This window comes from Sceloporus occidentalis, unplaced genomic scaffold, assembly GCF_023333645.1.
Source record: "Sceloporus occidentalis isolate IW3139 unplaced genomic scaffold, rSceOcc1.0.p SCAF_1, whole genome shotgun sequence".
NCBI classification, from domain to species: domain Eukaryota; kingdom Metazoa; phylum Chordata; class Lepidosauria; order Squamata; family Phrynosomatidae; genus Sceloporus; species Sceloporus occidentalis.
This window is the reverse complement of record NW_028316981.1, coordinates 119,870,697-119,889,363: the sequence shown is the minus strand read 5'-3', so window position 1 is coordinate 119,889,363 and position 18,667 is coordinate 119,870,697. Positions and strand designations below refer to the sequence as shown.

Below are 18,667 nucleotides of genomic sequence, written 5' to 3'. Positions count from 1 at the left end.
AGATCTCGAGATTTGCATACCTGTCTCATCTCTCCTGGCCGATTGATGTCATACCATCCTATTTCTCCTGAACCTCTGGTCCAAGGCGTCGATTGGGTGAGGTGACAATATTTCAGACCTCCACCTGCAACCCTAACAAGGCTAACCATGCATTCTGCAAATTTCTTGGGGCATCTCTCCCCTAAGGGAGTCCTGCGCTCCGCCTAATTGCTATGCACTGTCACAGGGTACTTCATGCTTCATTACGCGCCCTGGACCTATACAATAAGGGTTTTTGAGCCACTGTTATATGGTCTCTAAGTCCTTCTGCTCATACTGGCATGTTGCAGTAGATTAATGCTACAGCTTGAGTCGTTCCTCTTAAGCATTAGGGATAACGTTATCATGATTTCTGTCATATTGCCTGGTGTTTTGCACCAGCTGGCTAGAATTGGACTTTGTGGCTCTTAACGTATATTCCAGCTCCACTGCTCTGAACATTTTTGTTCCTAGGGCCCATTCATGATGGATTGACACCAGTTCACTCCTGCTATACTGTTTGACTATCAGTTCTGGCTGTTCTTGTCATCTCTCAATATCCTTGATACAGCTTCTACAGGACATCATGTCATGGGATACCATCCCCACAGGGACTTCTTTCAACCTGACAGTGTGGTATACCTTCACTTTTACAATGCTGTGACTAGTCTTATTGGCATCATACCAGCCACTGTTGTTTTTCTTTCTCGTTTTCACCAAGATCTGCATGCTTCATGCTGATAGCCTGGAACATTACGCTCAGATACAGCGTGTCTTGTGTGCCACAACAATTGGATCTTGCGGTCTCCTCTATTCTAGTCAGAAATTTGTTGTGAATTAATGAGATAATATTCCTCCTCTCTGGTGTCCACCGTTGTTCCAGGAATCATTGCTGGAGCTCTTCTCCAGTTCGATCTCATTAGGCTCTCTCTCTATGAATGCACTTTTCAACCATCTCATTGTTGACCACAGATTGTCTTTTCATACTCTGTAAAGAGAACATTTAGCCCTAGACTAACTAGCATTCTAGGCTGTGCCTGTCACTGCCAGAATCTCCAAATCATGGCTTCGAGAGGCTTTATCAGGCTACTGCCTGTTTCCTACTTTCAAGATTCTTTGAATGACATGCCTCAGGTTTGAGGGTTTTGTAAGCCCCTCTTTCCTAAATACCAACATCCCGGCCTGTGCAGCCTTGCATTGTTGTGAGCTCTTTGCCCTTCATGTTGGATTCAATCCACCTTTTGGATTAGACAAGGTCTGTATACCAGACCTTCATGCTTGGAATCTTCCAATAGCCGCTCACAGTAGTGAGATTCCTTATATTCCATGTCACTCACCTATTCGGTGGCTTTGGCATAATCTCCATTACCAAGAAATCTGTGCTATCTAGGTCAGGGTTTTTCCCTGCCCTTAGTTTACACCTGCCATTTATTATGGACCATCAAAGTTTACCTACAGTCTGTGAAACATATGGTTAGTTGGCAAGCCTGTTTTTCTACCAATGGGCATGTTTCACCTGCATTGGTGACTGTTCCACTACATCTCAGTATTTCTACATGACTCTGTAGAGTCATTATGTCAGCGGGACTGTTCGTTTATATGTTTGCATGCCCTTGGGATTGGTTTCCCACCTGGTGATTTTATTGGGGGTCAATATGCCTTTCTTGTGTGGCATGGCACTCCCACCTCCACTGACCTAAGCTTGCTAGTCTAACCCATTTGTGTGATTCGCAGAGACCACGAAGAAGAAGGACAGGTTGCTTACCTGTAACAGTGTTTCTTCGAGTGGTCATCTGCGAATTCACACAAATCCCGCCCATCCTCCCCACACAGTCGTGCCCTGCCTCTCCTTCCGTCCTGGGCTGGTGCTACTCGGCGTCCGTGGAACTGAGGGTTTAGGCGGGAAACCGACTGAAAAAGGCAGTTGGAGAGTGGGCGGGGCTACCGCCAAAACGCCTTTAATATCTCCAAGAAGGTTCCGAAGCTAACTGTGCAGACACAGAATAACCCATTTGTGTGAATTCGCAGAGGACCACTCGCAGAAACACTGTTACAGGTAAGCAACCTGTCCTTCTGTAATGTATGGAGGATACATTGTGTTTGTTCTTCCACTCCCTCTGTTAGGCAGGCTCTCCACCAATCAGTTTGAAGCTCTGGCTCACACCTGGTGTGAATGTGAACTCCCCTCATATGCACAGTCTAATGCTTGCTTCCCCTTGGTTTGGACATTGGAAAGAGAGCTATGCACATCCCTTTCTTTTCTCATTCATCTTTTGGCCTATTTTCTTTCTCTTTTCCTCCACCTAGCCTCTTCATTCTCCATTCCCTTTAAAAAAGAAAAAGAAAATACCTTCCCTTTCTTTTGTCTTCCGCTTTCTTTCTTGCCTCTCTCCCCACTCCCCCATCTCCTTTCCTCCAAGCAACTCATGAGTCGTAAGCAAGAGGAAGAATGCAGTGTGGGCTTGTCAGGGGACTCTGAGCATATTCTCTTAGCCCGGAACAAGATCTCAGCTGCGGCTGGCAAAGGCCACACCAGAGCAGTTCCCTCATCTGACAGCCAGCACTTATTTGCTTCTGTATTCATTGTGATGGGCAAGTTGGCCAGGGGCTCCACAGAAGGCTTTGTCAGGAAAAGACTTCTTTGTTGGCAGTTGGAGTGAGTAGTTTGAGGGCCCTAGGTGACATCTCCACACACCTTGCCCAGGCAATCCATTCCTCCAGACTTCCTAGACTAGCTAAAGAGGCTCATTGCCTTAAACAGCAGGGATCCCTTTCCATCTTTGAGGATAATGCTGGTGGAATGTGCACATTCTCTAGACTGTGATTCATACACGGGATGTGGAAGGGAGACACTATTATTCTGCCCAGCATTCAACCCCCAGATTCTCCACATGTAGGAGAAGTGATCAGTCTCTCATTGCCAGCAGCACGGCCACCATCTTCCCCATATCTTGAGGAAGCACCAAAGCACTGGTAGGAAAGTTGCCATCTTAAAATGCTGCTCCATGCCAACTGCCCGCCCCTTCCAAAGAGAGCCCAAAAGAGATCAGGGGGTGGAGTCAGTGCAGCCTAACCCAAGGACCCACCTGAGAAGGGTGGTGATTCCTGCCTATCCCTTTCTGGCTCAGGAAGGAAGGGGTTAGATCAGCCAGAGCATTCCCACTTTATCAGGCTCTTTAAATAGGAGAATTTCAGTTCCTCGGCCACACCACCCCAGGCTCCCCAGCACCAAGGTTCTGGTTCTGAACACCCCAGGCTCCCCAGCACATCCAGAAGACCCAGATCTAGCCGCCTCCTCAGTTTATGTGAAGGATGGGGAGGACACCCTACACCTTTGGGAGAATAAGAGCATCATAGGCAGTCCTTTAGAAGACATACAAGGCAACTTCCCAAGCAATCCGGGTCTCCAAAGCTTTATTTATGACGGATGCTTTCATCCTTGGGGCAGGTTAGCTCTTATATTCTCTCTCCCTCAGGGAGGTACGGCTGCACCAGGGCATCAATATGTTATTGAATAATATTATTTATCTGTATCTCACCTCTCCCTGTATTGGATTGAGGCGGGTAACAGCATAAGAACAATAAAAATAAAACACAACAAACCACAAGTAAAAACAAAGCAAAACATATAAAATCCAATTCCCTATCTACCTCCCACCTTAAAATACCATTAAAAACGACAATTCCCAACTGGAGAGTGAACATTCTGAGGAGGTCAATTTGGGAATGCCTCCCGGAAGAGATCCGTTTTTATTGCCTTCTTAAAGGCCTCCAAAGATGTTATATGGCGGATCTCCTCCGGCTAGTCATTCTAGATTTTTGAAGACAGCAGTCTTTTTTGCTGATGCCAGCCTGGATACTACTCAATTCTGCACCAGAGCCCAGGCAGTCACTATACTGGCCAGGTGCCAAATTTGGCTCAAGACCTGATAAATTGATTCTAGGGAAAAGAGCAATCTTAACTTAGGCCGGTTACACACCGGCACTTTAGTGCGTGACGAGCATGCACTAGGGTTACAAAAGGGCGGTGCTTCTGCACCTCCCTAACCCTAGTGCGTACTCGTCATGCACTAAACGGCGGTGGCCCTTCCATACGGCCGCCGCAGTGAGGACGTGATGGCCGCGCCGCCTCTAGACGGGGCAGCATGGATGTGACGTCCTCAATCCGCGGCAGGGCGCCTAGGGCGCCCTTTCCGCAGACCAGGAAGGAGCTCCGTTTCGGAGCTCCTTCCTGGTCCGTGGCGCCGCTTTGCTTCGCTGGGCGCAGCCTTCAGATGGCTGCGCCCAGCGAAGCAAGGGAGAAAGGGGCCAAGCGGCCCCTTTCTCCCCCTCCCCGCCGCCGCGGGGCGTCCTTGGGGCTTCAAGCCCCAAGGACACCCCTTTTCAGGCTGCGGGGAAGCGGCCTTTTGCTGCTTCCCCGCAGTCTGAAAAGCGGCGGATCGGGGCCTCAGCGGCTGCCGTTCTGGCAGCTCAGGCCCCGATCCGGCGGGGAAAGGGGCGGGTACAGCCCGCCTCAAAGAGGCGGTCTGTAACCCGCCTCACTCTCCCTTAAGGGGTGCAGACTGTTTGAGGACTTGCTGGAACTGGTCTTAACAGAGATGAAAGATAAGAAAAGAACCCTGGTGGCACTCCCTAAGAAGTAAGACAGGAAACACTCGCTCCTCTTCCTTTGGTTCTTTTTGGTAATCCTATAGGTGTACGGACACAAAAGCCCCAGACCATTCTTGCAAGATGTTTTCAAAATAGCAATAATAAAATCAAAGGCTTTCCCAGACAGAGCAAAAGAAAAAGTCCAGCAGGCCTGATGCCAGACCATCCCTTATAGAAGGAAATCTCAGGATTTCCATCAAAGGTGGGCTCAATCCACCTCAGACCAGTAGGGTCCCAGCATTGCCAGAAAGCTTGCAGGATAGAATTCCTCTCCTCCATCCCCGCTTCATCCCCTTTCCTGTCTCCTGAAATCCTGAAAGATACCACCTAGTGAAGCAAGCCATAGACTACCTCAGCAAAATAGGCGCAATAGAACATTTCCCTCCAAGAAAATGTTCTCTGGCTGCTACACCATATTTTCCATAGTGCTAAAGAAAACCTACCAATGGAAAACCATCCTGGATCTCAAAAGAATAAACTTTTTTCTCTCCAAGAGAAGGTTCATGATGGAGATTCTTCGGACCATCTTGTAAGTTTATAAGACCCATGGATCTTTCAGAAGTCTACCTACACATCCTGATGTACCCCAGTTTCAGGAAGGTCTTCAGGTTTGCTTATCATTGGATTCACTACCAGTATAAAGCGCTATCTTCAAGGTTGCCTCTACTCCCATGGTATTTACCAAGGTGATGATAGCCCTGATGATCACCATTACCCCCCCAGGGGGGAGAAGGAGGGAGGATGTCCAAACCACCCTGACCTGCCCAAGAGATCACGGTTATACCTAGGGACCATCATGGACTCAACTTTGGACCTAACCTAGTTTCTCTCCCACCAGACAGGAGAAAAAAAGCTCCACTTCTCTTTTTGGAAGGTGTTTAAGCACAAAGCAGTAGATCTCCTACTGCTAGTCCACTTAAAGGGCCTCACAATATCCATAGATATTGTTTTGTGTGTCAGGTTCCATGAAAGACCCTGTCATCGGTTTCTCCTTCAGAGGGAAATTATCTCAAAAAGATTTTTGCTCAAGTGCCTTTCTCCCTAGGCACAAGCATCCCTCTCCTGATGGACCTATAATGCCCTAGAGAAATTTTTTTTACACATGCAAGAATCTACATCACTTTGGATGCCAGCCTCTGGTGCTGGGTTGCCATCTCTGGGAATTGTGTAGCCCAAGGCAGGTGGCCTGAAAAGGGGCCACTTATAGAATCATTGGAGTGGATGGTGGACTTTCTGAGTTTGCAGGCCTTTCCCTAGGAGGTCCGAGGGAGAGTGGTCCTCCTATGGACCAGCAACATAACAGTCAAAGCCCACATAAACAGGCAAGTGAGATCCAGATCGTGCTTCCTGGTAAGGGAGGTGGATATTGTACTAACTTGGGCAAAGCAAAACCTTTCTGTATAGAAGAGGAACACTTGAAATGCTTCCTGAACTCCAAGACAAATTGGCTCAGCAGAGTGGATCTGGACCAGGTGGAATGGAGTCTCATCAGGAGGTGTTCCACTCAGTGGTGCCTTGGTCTCCCAATTCTGGACCTGTTTTCCTCTCCCATCAACAAGAAGTTCCTCATTTTCTTCTCCATGTATGTAAGTAACAGGGCAGAATGAGTAGATGCACTTATCTCCCCCTGGCTAAAGAGACTATGCCTTCGCCGGCCTGACTTCAGCTTCACTCATGGAGATAGAGTTCTCCAGGTGCCTTAAAGCTGGGTATCCTCTAGTAGTTTCAGCCTTTCTTTTGACCTCAGGCAGAGACTCAAGAAAGTGGATTTACAAATCCTCTTGGAGGGCCTTGTCCAGATGGTGCAAGAGAAAAGATGTTTCCTTCATTCTGCCCCCATTGGGTTCTGCAGGAGGGCCTAGACAGGGGCCTAAGGCTAGCACTTTGAAGACCCAGTCTATGGCCATCTTAGCCACCATTTGGAACTTTGAAGGGAGGTCTGTTTCTCATCACCAGCCCATCAGACACTTTCTGAAAGGGACCATCCCCCTCAATCCCTAGTCATTCATGGATTCCCATTGTGGGATCTGGTGCTGAGGGCCATAGCTGCTCCTCCTTTTGCGCTCCTGTGCTCAGTGCCACTTAAAATCCTGTCTTCTGTCTTCTTGGGGTTTCCAAAAGGAATAAGTGGATTAAGTCCTGCATTGCCACCTCCTGTCAGCAAGCTGGGAAACCTGTTCCTCAGGGCATCACAGCCCACTCCACAAGAAGTGTGGATACGTCTGCAGCCTTCTTTACAGGAAGGCTGCTCTTGTCAACATTTGCAGCACAGCCACATGGAAATCATCATGCATCTTCATTAAACACTACCGTATAGATACATTTGTCTTGGCTGAGGCATCTTTTGGTAGGAGATGCTACAGCACATTGTTAATTAAAAGCTTAACCCCACGTGACCACCTGGGGCGATCTCAGGTTTCCTCTAACAGACTCCTAACCATTGTCACCAGGTTAGCTTGGTTGTATCTTAGTCCAAGATGTCATCTGCACACTGCAGGAGAAATAATCATTGGCACTTGCCTTCTTGAAGGGCAGGACCGTTTCTGTCTTGTTGTTTTCACCGGGAAGATCCCCTGAGAGAATGATCTCTATGTCTTACAGGGTTTCCTCTCATTGTCTTATTGTTATTGTCTCATCTCTTCTGTCCACTCTCACAAGGGAGCTCCATGGCTGCTTTCTTTTCAGAGTTCTAGCAAGGGAGGAAGGATTCTCCAGCTGTCTCATTACTGGGCACACAAGGGAAGTTTGCCCTACCACCAGACAGGGGGTCAATTTCAAACTGATTGGTGGAGAGCCTGCCTATTAGAGGAAATAGGAGGATAAACTCAATCCAGGATTTCCTTTGCACACTACATAGAATGAGCATCTCATGGTAAGTGACAAGAATTCTGTTTCCCTAGCAGTAATTCCTGAATGTTTGTCCTACAGGTACTTTAGACTTCAACTCACAGTGATCAGGAATTCTGGAAGCTGAAGTCCAAAATACCTGGAGGACCAGAGTTTGGGAACCATTAAAGGGATAGAAGCTTAATTTCTGTTGATCAATTTTTCTATTTGTTCTTGCTGTGCATCACCAACTTTCTGTCTTTTCTTATTCTTCTGTTCTATCAGTATACTAGTAGCTGTGTTAGTGGTTTTGCCGGAAACTCAAGAACGCTGCAGTGACTCCAATCTACTTAGATGGTCAAGTCTTGGGAAATCTTGGTGCTTATGAGATAGTGCATATTTTACTGTAGAAAATTATATGTATCTTTCTTACTTCCCCTCAGACATAGGTATGGAGCATTTTGTAAAAAAGGTGGAGGCTGCTCACTGTGTTGCTTGTGACCTCTTCATCCCAATGCAGTATGGCATTATTCAGAAACATCTTAAGTCCATTGATCATAATCACAATCGCAGAGTGAGTATATCTACTAAACTAACTATTTGACCAAATCATCGCATGGGCAAAATTGAACAATAACTTAATGAACTTTCAAGGGACAAAAGAAGAAATTTCCCAAAGAAATGGGATCAGATTATGTGCATATCTGTGCTTTAGTGGTTTTCTTCCCTCACACGGTGAGACTTTTCAGGAGCAGCACTAGTATTGACTTATTTAAAAGATGTATGTTGCAGTCCTCAGAATAAATAATGGTAATATACCTGTTAGTGGCAGTCATTTCTTTGTGTAATACAGCCTACATTGTAATTCTGGTATTTACTGATTTACTGGCATATGTGTTGTGTACATGCCACAGATGGATTTACCTTGTCATGTTTGAACTTTCCTTTAGATGCTTATTTGGTTGGATAGTGATGTTACAGCATGCTAAGGAATGGGTCACAGTGGACAGAAAACTGTTTTATATCATATTAGACTGTAACTTAGTACAACCCAGAAATATTACTTAAAGAGATTTTTATTCACTGCGTTAACTTCTCTGTAGACATCTAGTGGCCCAAATTTACTGTGTCTCTGTCATGAAATATTAATTTGGTATAGCCTGTGATTTCTCTTTCTGATTTTAGGCTATGATGGAACAGTCCAAGAAATCATCATTAGTCGTTGCAAGAAGTATACTTAACAATAAACTTATCAGCAAGAAACTGGAGCGATATCTGAAGGTAACCAAATAGTCTGTGGTAAACATATATTTTCAGGAATGTGCAACTCCAGTCTCTCTGAAGGCCACTTTTACATTTCACTAACTACACTTGTGTTGTGTTAAATTATTTGTTCCTGCAAAGGAGAACAAATAATTTAATCAAATTTCTCCCTACTGATGTCTTCAAAAACTGTGCAGTTTTCACAGAGATCTTGACTGGTTAGAAAGGCAGCAATAGTAAGTACTTTATATTTCTATACCGCTTCATAGTGAACTCAGCACTCTGTAGGCAGTTTACAATTTGTAAGCCAGTTGCCCTCAACAAGCTGGGTACTTATTTTACTGACTTATGAAACAATGGATGGCTTGAGTCAACTTGGAGCCCTGCAGGATCAAATTTATAACGTGGCTGCAGCACCAGCATTTAACCAACAGATGCCACCAAGAGAGTCTCAGGCAGCATCTGTTCCCCTCACCTGCCCACATGACATCTGAGGGGCAACCATGGTGCCTGGCTGTCGTTCTCCCTCACCACCTCTGTGCAACATCAGTTCAAAAAATGGGGGGGGGGGGATGAGAAAAGGGTTTCAGGAGAATTAGTCTCCTTAGCCCTGGTGACGCAGTGGTTAAATGCCTGTACTGCAGCCACTCACTCAAAACCATAAGGGTGTGAGTTCAGTCCCAGCTAAGGGGGCTCAAGCTTGACTCAGGCTTGCATCCTTCTGAGGTTGCTAAAATGAGTACCCAGCTTGTTGGGGGCAATTAGCTTACAGTTGTAAACTGCTTAGACACTGTTAGTTCAGCATGAAGCGGTATATAAATGAAGTTGTTTAGGATTTTTGGACACTTGGAAAGGTCCCCCTCCCCCCAGCATTTGAATGTTTTTTCCATCTCAGTGTCTAACATGTTACTAACTATGGCAACTACGGAAAATACTTTTTTAATTTAAATTTGTAGAAATGAATTTTCTTCTTCATGGTGTCTGCGAATCACACAAATGGGTTTTCTGCACCTCCATAGTAAAGCTTGGAAATTTCTGGAATCACTAGGCAAAACTTAGTTTGCAATTTTTTGGCGGTAGCTACGCCCATCCCCATATAAACCCCCTATCGGTCCCGCACCTCTGCATCCTTTCGGCCGCCACGCTAGCAGCTAGAGGGAACTATTTGTAGGGATCGCTATTCTCCAAACTACTTCTTGATTAACGGATTTATTGACTACGGATTGTTTGACTACTCTTTGGACTGTGTTTTGGTGATTGTTTGCTAATCAATCGACCTTTGGCCTGTTTCTTGGCTTCCCTTGTCTTACCAGATTTGATTGTTTGCTAATGTGCTATGATTTCCCACTCAACCTTGTTCAAGCAGTGTACTAAATACAGAGGCAAAATCCCTGGATAGGACCCCCACAATTCTTGCCTCCTTTGCTTGGTTGAGGGGCACAACGTGTCTTCTTGTCCACTGTGCAAGTTGTTGACCCTTCAAGCCCATAAGAATCGGGACTCCCGTTTGAAGACTGCTGTCTATCAGCCTGCCCTTCAACCCACTTTTCTGTCTAAGGCTGGGGATGCCTCCTCCTCCAAGGAGTGCACTCAACAATCTGGAGAAACTAAGAAGGCTGGAAATCAGAATCACAGGACAAACCTCCAAAGGAGAAGCTGTCCAAACAAGCTCAAAAGCCTGATAGAGACTGAGACTCCAACCAGAGGCATCAATTAAACACCCTTTGAAGTGCAAACAGCATGGCGATCAGGCCTCTCCATCTAGGAGGGGAAAATCAGGTGACCACTCCTCCTCAAAGAAGTGCCGCTCCTCTTCACCCCAGCAATCGAATAAGGTGAATAAGTCCAACAAAAAGAAACGGCCTCCTTTGGCACTATTGGGCTCTGACCCTACACAGGTCCCTGTTGCTTCAATGTCACAGCATACCGATCTGCTGGCTCTTAGGTCGAGAGACCAATCTCCAGCTATATCCCTGGCTCTTCAAGTGGTCCCATTGATAGCAATGAACTTTGCCAGACCACATCTGATAGGTGGCATTCTCCATCGCCGGTCCCACAATTGTCGACTTCACCAAAGCCTCAGAGACTGGTAGTCCAGGTGACATCAAGCAAACCCCCACCGGTTCCAACTCAACAGGAGTCTTTAAGAGCTGATAGACCGCTTCCCCAAACTTTGCCTGATTAATCGCTGATATCTTCTCGGTCAGCTTCTCCTTCAGTGGGCCTGGTCAGAGCTGCTTCTCTATGCCCTGCACTGGTTGTTCATGAGAGTGCCTCCCCTACTGATGATGTAAAAACCTTTGCCGAGCAGGTGATACGGATGTCGAACGCACTCAGCATGAAAGTCAACCACACTGAAGAGGACTGTCTAGATCCCATAGAACATAAGATTCATGGGAAAGTGCCCACACCAGCTTCCATTCCTTTTTTGCCATGCATGCACAAAATTGCTCAGCAGTCATGGCAAACTCCAGTGACTATCCCATTCACCTCCAGAAAGATTGATAATTTGTATAGGATTACTCCCTCCTCAATTTCCTAGCTTTTCGAACACCCCAAACCTAATTCGGTGATTGTTGAGGAGGCACAACAGACCTTCACTCGCAAGACCTCCTTGTCACCAACTGACAAAGAGGACAAAAAGATTGATGGTGTTATGCAGCTGCTGTCCTCGACCTCAAGGTCGTGAATTATTCGGCATGTATGGGGGCCTACCAACAACACCTGTGGAAACGGATGTTGCCCCTCATTGATGACTTGACGGACGACAAGAGGCTCTTAGAATCATAGAGTTGGAAGAGACCGCAAGGGCCATCTAGTCCAACCCCCTGCCATGTAGGAAATCTAAATCAAACCATCCCCGACAGATGGCCATCTAGCCTCTGTTTAAAGACCTCCAAGGAAGGAGACTCCACTACACTCCGAGGGAGTGTGTTCCACTGTCGGCCCTGGCCATCCACTCCGAAGCACATGCCTTGGGTGCTCAACAAATCATTTCGAACCAACACTCAGCCAACTGTGCAGCAAAAGTCTTGTCAGGTTCAATTGTCCTCTGTCACCATGCCTGGCTTCACTCCTCTGATTTGACGCTTCAAGCCCATACATTGATAGGGGATATGCCTTTTGATGATTCGGGCTTGTTTAGCAAGGATACCGATGAAAAACTAAACGTTCAGTATAAAACGCAGACTGCCGTGAGGAGACATGGTATGTCTTCTTCTGCCTATAAGGCTGGTACCCAACGACGGTATGGAGGGCAGTGCTCCAGCTACCTTCCATCATAGTACCCCTACCATCAGTTCCAACAACAGGAACGTCCATACCAAGCCCATGACCAGGGTCATCAAAGGTATCCCTCCCAGTCCTCTTCTTTTGGCTGTTGCTAGCCTCCCCAGGCACGATACTGCCACGGTTTCCACAAAAAAGACACGGAACTAGAGAAAACGAGACTGTGATGGGATGACACGCACTCCGACTTGACTCCCTTTGGGGATAGGTTGGGCCCCTTTTCGAATACCTGGCCCATGATGACTTCCGACTCTTGGGTCCTTAATATTGTCTGCAAGGGCTATGCCCTAGAGTTCAAAGAGCTCTCACCCACCGGAGCTGCTGTAATTTCCACCTCCCCTACAGACACGTTACTCAAGAAGTGCGCTCTCTTTTACAAAAGGGTGCTATCAAGTTCATAGATTCTGCTCAGGCCCGTCACTATTTTTTCTCCTGTTATTTCTTAGTACCAAAGGCGGATGGGGACCGCCGACCTCTTTTGGATTTACACCATTTAAATTTGTACATGACTTATCGCCGCTTTCCTCTATTTTGCCATTGCTGCAGAAGGATCAATGGTTTGCCATCCTTGACCTCAAGGACGCTTACTTCCATATTGGGATTAGACAAGACCACAGGAGGTTCTTTGCCTTCACTGTTGGTTCCGACGCCTTCTGGTTCAGGGTGCTTCCCTTCAGCCTCTCCACAGCACCAAGGGTCTTCACCAAGTGCATGGCACCGGTAGTGGCATATCTCCGACAAAGAGGCATTGTTGTCTTTCCTTACTTGGATGACTGGCTCTTCTCATCCCCATCTCGAGAGGAGCTGTCCGACAAGATAGGCTTCATCCTGTCTTTTCTGGACTCTCGGCCTGTTGGTCAACTTAGAAAAATCTCATGTAATACCCGCCACACAAGTCAAGTTTATCTCAACTCCAAAAGACCCCTGGTATACTTGCCCTCGGACAGCTTCTAAGCTCTTTGCAAGGACATTCAGGACTGCTTCACCCACAGAAGGATCAGAGCACAGACCGCTCAGGTGGTCCTGGGACACATGGCCTCAGCCACTTGTCACCCCAAATACATGGCCAACGCTTTGCCCCTTCCAGGCCTGGTTCCTGTGTCCAACCATCCCAACAAGTGGTTATCGGTACCGAGACCATTCACCAAAACACTACGTTGGTAGCTCGATCCCAACAACATTTATATAGGGTTACCATTTCTCCCACCTCAACTCCAGGCATCCCTTACCACAGATGCTTCGTTGGAAGGATGGGGAGCTCACACCTCAGACCTGACTATAAAAGACAAATGGTCTCCTATCAAAAAACTTTCCATACCAATGTACTGGAAATGTTAGCGGTAGAAAAGGCTCTCAAGGCTTTTGAGACCTTGCTCATGGGACGGACAGTCCTCCTTGTGACAGACAACACCACAGTAATGTACTACCTAAATAAACATACCCAACGCTATTAGAGATCACGCTCCACATTTGGGACTGGTGCATCCGCAGGGGTATATGTCTACAGTCGATCCACCTTCCAGGAGAAAGGAACCACTTGTCAGACCAGCTCAGCACGTTTTCGGGCCCATACCATGAATGGCAGTTCCATCCCAACACAGTACAGAGTCTTTTCCAGATGGGGAACGCCCGACATCGACCTCTGCCACACGCTTGAACAACTAGTGCCGACAATTTTGCTCCAGAACCCGGTCCCCAGACTCCCAAAGTGATGTGTTCCTGTTCCAGTGTTCGGGAAAGTTCATATATGCCTCCCCCCCCTGATCATGAGAGTCATTACTAAGATGAGAGTACACGCCTTGAACACCATCCTGATAATCCCATTGTGGCTGAGACAGTCATGGATTGTACCACTGCTCCATCTATTTTGGAAAGAGTTTTATCGTCTGCCATTCCACCCAGACCTTCTGACTCTTCCTGAGGGTCAAATTCGACATCCAGATAGAGACATATTCCCTCTGGTTGCATGGAAAATCCGTCCCTAGAGACTTTGCCCGAGTTGGTACAGATAGTCATCCTGGCAGCCCAAAAACCTTCAACAGTAAGGTCTTATTCTTTTAAATGGAAGAGATTCTAGGACTTTCTCGCTGAGAGAAGTCTCTCTCCAGCTGAGGTTTGGCTTCCTATAGTTTTGGAGTTCCTGGTGCTCTTGACTGACTCAGGACTATGCTTGTCCTCCCTAAAATGTTATTTGGCTGCCATCTGCTCCCAATATCAGTTTGAGGACAGGCCCTCTTTCTTTAAAGACCCTTTGGTTAAAAAATGTTTCAAAGGTTTTAACAACCTTCAACCTTTCTTCCTCGGTACCGACATGAGCTTGGAGCCTCAACCTGGTCCTTGCATTTCTCTTAGGTAAACCATGGCCACTTAAGACCTCAGACTCTTAACTTGGAAAATTGCCTTCCTAGTGGCCGTTAACCTCCACTTGTTGTGCAAGTGAGATTTGTACTCTCCGGACAGACTAACCTTACCTATCCTTCCATTAGGACAAGGTCATACTCTGTCCTGGCATATCCTTTCTTCCAAAGGTAGTGTTATCCTTCCACCTCGGACAGGACATTGTGTTGCCTACTCTGGCTCCCAGCTCGACTTCGGATACCAAGCAACACTTACATGCGCTCAATGTTTGTTGGGCTCTTGCCTTTTATCTGGACAGAGCTTCCGTTTCCAGGCGTACCAAGAGACTATTTGTATGCTGATTGGAACCAAGATTTGGGACTCCCTGTTTCTGCCCAAAGGTTTTCTAAGTGAGTAGCCGCTACTATCAACCTTTGTTATCAATTGTCGGGAAAGGCTCCTCCAGTTGGCATTCAAGCTCATTCACCTAGGGTGGTAGTGACATCCTCCGCCTTTCTGACTGGGGTGCCTTTGGAAGGTGTCTGCAAAGCTGCTGTCTGGTCCCATCCTTTGACTTTTATCAAACATTACAGGCTGGACACCAGGGCCAGACAAGATGAAGATTTTTGAATGGCAGTGTTACTGTCAGGTTTGCATTAAAATGTGTTTTATTGCATTACTAGCTGTACCCGGCCACGTGTTGCTGTGGTTCAGTCTGGTTAAATGGAAAAGAAAGAAAAGAGAAAGTGCATGTTTCTGAAATAATTAATGTTACAATACTTGTGGGTGTACAATATTTTTTGTTGTTCCATTGTCTGTGTAGATATAGAGTGTCTGGTTTGCCGACTATAGAACACACAACATATATTGTCCGTGTGAGAAGCAATCCGTGTCAAGATCTAAAACAGTTTGGCCCTGAGCTTTGTTGATGGTGATTGCAAACGCCAATTGAATATTTGGTATAGCGTGTGTTGCTGTTATGTTGGCACTGTTTTTTAAAAATATATATTTTTACCTGTCACAGGTGTGACATCTATATAATAGTAGACACTATACTTTTATTGATGCAGCCTAAAATTTCATTGGCCTTTTTAGCTGCCGCATCACACTATTGACTCATGTTCAACTTGTGGTGTACTTGGACTCCTAGATCCCTTTCACACGTAGTTTCATTCAGCCAGTTGTCCCCCATCCTATATCTGCTTTTCATTTTTCCACCCTAAGTGCAGTACCTTACATTTCTCCGTGTTGAATTTCATTTTGTTAGCTTTGGCCCAAATTTCTAGTCTATTCAGGTCATTTTGAATTTTGATTCTGTCCTCTGGAGTATTAGCTATTCCTCCTAATTTGGTGTCATCTGCAAATTTGATAGGTATGCCCCCAATTTTGTCCTCCAAGTCATTGATAAAGATGTTGAATAGCACTGGGCCCAGGACAGAGCCCTGTGGGACCCCACTGGTCACTTCTCTCCAGGATGAAAAGGAGCCATTGTTGAGTACCCTTTGGGTTTGGCAAGTCAACCAATTACAAATCCATGTAACAATTACCTTGTCTAACCCACATTTTATAAGCTTGTTTGCAAGAATGTCATGGGAAACCTTGTCAAACATATACAGCATCCACACATTTTTCCAGTACCTAGAGCTTCCCAATCGGGGAAATATAAAATTTGTAGAATCACACCAGGAAGCACAGTTCTACTTTTAAATTCTGCACTTTGGGTTTTAAAAAATGTAAATAAGGTGTATTTAAAAACAAAACAAAACAAAAAACAGAAACAGGCTCAGTTCTTTCTGCGTTTGAACCCAGAGAGATTTTCTGTTGCCAGTGATGTTCCTGGGCTGCTGGTAGAAAATTGCTCCTTGGACCTTTCAGAGTTGTCCATAGTTGCATAACTGTTTTCATTTTTTTGTTCCATTCCATCCTTTTAATCCAGCTCTGTATTAGTGTTAGTGCACAGTTCTTTCCAATGCAAGGAGCTTTTCACATTTGACAACAATAAACAAAAATAAAATAAAATAAAATAAATCTAACACTGAGTTTTATGTGGCTCTGTCTTTTGTGTTTATTTGTTTGCAGGGTGAGAATCCTTTTACAGATGACCCTGAAGAGAAAGAGGAGCACGACGAAGGTGAGGCAGGAACAAGTGGGAACATGGAGGAAGGAGCAGCTGAAGGTGAAGGAAACAAGACAGAAGAGGAAGCTAAAGGCAGTGACAGTCTGACTGAGGAAAACATAGCTGAAGAAAGTAATGCAGAAAACAAAGGTGATGAAGGAGAAGAAGATCCACCAGGAGAAATGGAAGAGTGGAACTTGAACACATCCCAGGAAGCCCTTGCAGATGAACAGGAGCAAGAGCATGATGAAAAAGAAGAAGAGGAAGAGGAAGAAAAGGAAGACAGAAGAGGAATCATACCATCAGTGGAGATGGAACCACCTGATGAGTGAACTTGTGTAGAAGATAAAAGCATTTGGAGACTCTGCATTAAAACTTTTAAAACCATAACTGTATTTGTGACACTTCATGGCACGCAGCTTTTGGTTCTCATTAAGTACATTTTCACCTAGATACAGCACTTGGAAGCCTTTATCTGTAAAGTGTTTTTGGAGATAGCTTTTTTAACCAAATCTTCATTGTATTAGCTAGATTTTGTGCAGTACAATTTTTAAGTGGCTTTGTACTAGGAAAAATACTTTTTTTTTAGTAAATAATCAAAACCAAATTTTGTTAATTGGCTTGTACCATACTACAACAGGGGAAGATAAATATCCTCTAGTCTTTCCCTTTAATTCTGTATATAGTTGAAAATGGTTTTGTTCCCTAGGTAGCCTTGTCTGGAAATGTCAGTAGCAGAGTTCTGAGTTTTAAATTTCTCGCGATTCAAGTGACATCCATGCAACTGTAGCATTTTTCTGTCTTTTTTCTTTTTAATATACAACTGTAATACTTTGGAGATCAGCACAATAGTTTGCAGTGCTTTTATTTACAGTGAACTCTTCCAAGAGGTGGAGATAAAACACTATATTAGCACTACCTATATGTGTGGATTTCTGAAAGAAACAGCATGTAATAGATGTTCAGGAAGTCTGAGAGGGGAAAATGTGTCCTGACACCTTCTTGAAAGGCAATTTGGTATTGCTTCTTTTGAGTTTTCTCCTGACATTGTTTAGGGGACATCATTGACCCTACTTGGCTTAGATTGCTATTCTGTAAAGGAAGGCTACAGTAGGCCATTGGAAAACTATCAATGAAGAGTGTTAAAAAAACATTAAATATTCCCTTCAATGCGGTGCTTTGCAGTTGTCTCATTGTAAAACCTCCCACAGTGTATTCCTGAACAGTGCAATACTGCTTCACTGTATTATTTGGGGGAGGGGGGGGCAGGCAATAATGCCATAGATTTCTTTTAGTTTCATCACCATCTGTAAAACTGCTTGCTAAGGAATAGTGGTAGAGCTATCACTGCTCCATTTATGCCCTATTGATTATCCTGTGCTGTGTGTGTGTGTGTGTGTGTGTGTGCGTGCGTGTGCGCACGCACGTGGTGAGTGAAGGAATTGTTGCATAGTGGGGTGAAGGTCTTGCTTCTACAAAGCACTCCTGCCTTAAACTCCAAAGCACCTATCCTCTGGTGAAAGAGATACCTGTATGGAAGAAAATATTGTGAGTATAATGCAGTGTATTGAATCAACAGAAGAAGAAATACTGAAGTGTGTTTCAGAGTGAAGGTTTTCCTTAAACGTATAATTACTAAAGTAGTCCTGGCTTATCTTGAAATTATAGCTGTTTTTGATAATAAATTTGATTAATGTTTCTGATACTAAATTACCAGTAACAAACATGAATCTATATATCAAATTGGGAACTTGAAAAATGCTAGCTTTTTGAGGGAAGAGAATATTTGGTTGGCTTTGGGAAATTTTTGTAAATAATACGCAGTTACTGACAGTGTCAGAGGTTGCTAGTACTTCATAAGCAGTTTCTGGCCTCTACATGCTATTGATCTGTAGCTGCCATCATTTATCCCCTTTGGTTTATGGGAATTATGATCCAATACCATTTGTAAGGCCACAAGTTGCCCATCTCTGAAAAGTAGTATGCTGCCTTCTTCCAAAAATATATTGTGTCTGTGTCTGGAAAAAATCAATTGTATTTCAGTAGTACTGCTCCCCCCCAATAAAAAAAATCAGTCTTTGTAGTATATACAAGCACTTTGGCTAAAATCAAAGAGTGTTATTTATTACAAAATGTGAAATAGGGCAGGAAGTGCTCCTAAAAAACTGT

The 18,667-nt window shown here is 45.1% G+C and overlaps 1 protein-coding gene across 2 annotated transcripts in view; it reads left to right on the top strand.

Moving 5' to 3' along the window:
• AKAP8L (A-kinase anchoring protein 8 like) overlaps positions 1 to 17,668 on the top strand; it is a 59,514-nt gene extending 41,846 nt beyond the window's left edge. For both annotated transcript variants that reach the window (XM_089533596.1, XM_089533607.1), the window contains exons 11-13: positions 7,938 to 8,068; positions 8,680 to 8,775; positions 16,462 to 17,668. In XM_089533596.1, the coding sequence (XP_089389722.1) occupies positions 7,938 to 8,068; positions 8,680 to 8,775; positions 16,462 to 16,830 (596 nt within the window). In that variant the 3' untranslated portion in view covers positions 16,831 to 17,668. The remainder of the gene's footprint in view (positions 1 to 7,937; positions 8,069 to 8,679; positions 8,776 to 16,461) is intronic.
• The last annotated feature ends 999 nt before the right edge of the window (positions 17,669 to 18,667 follow it).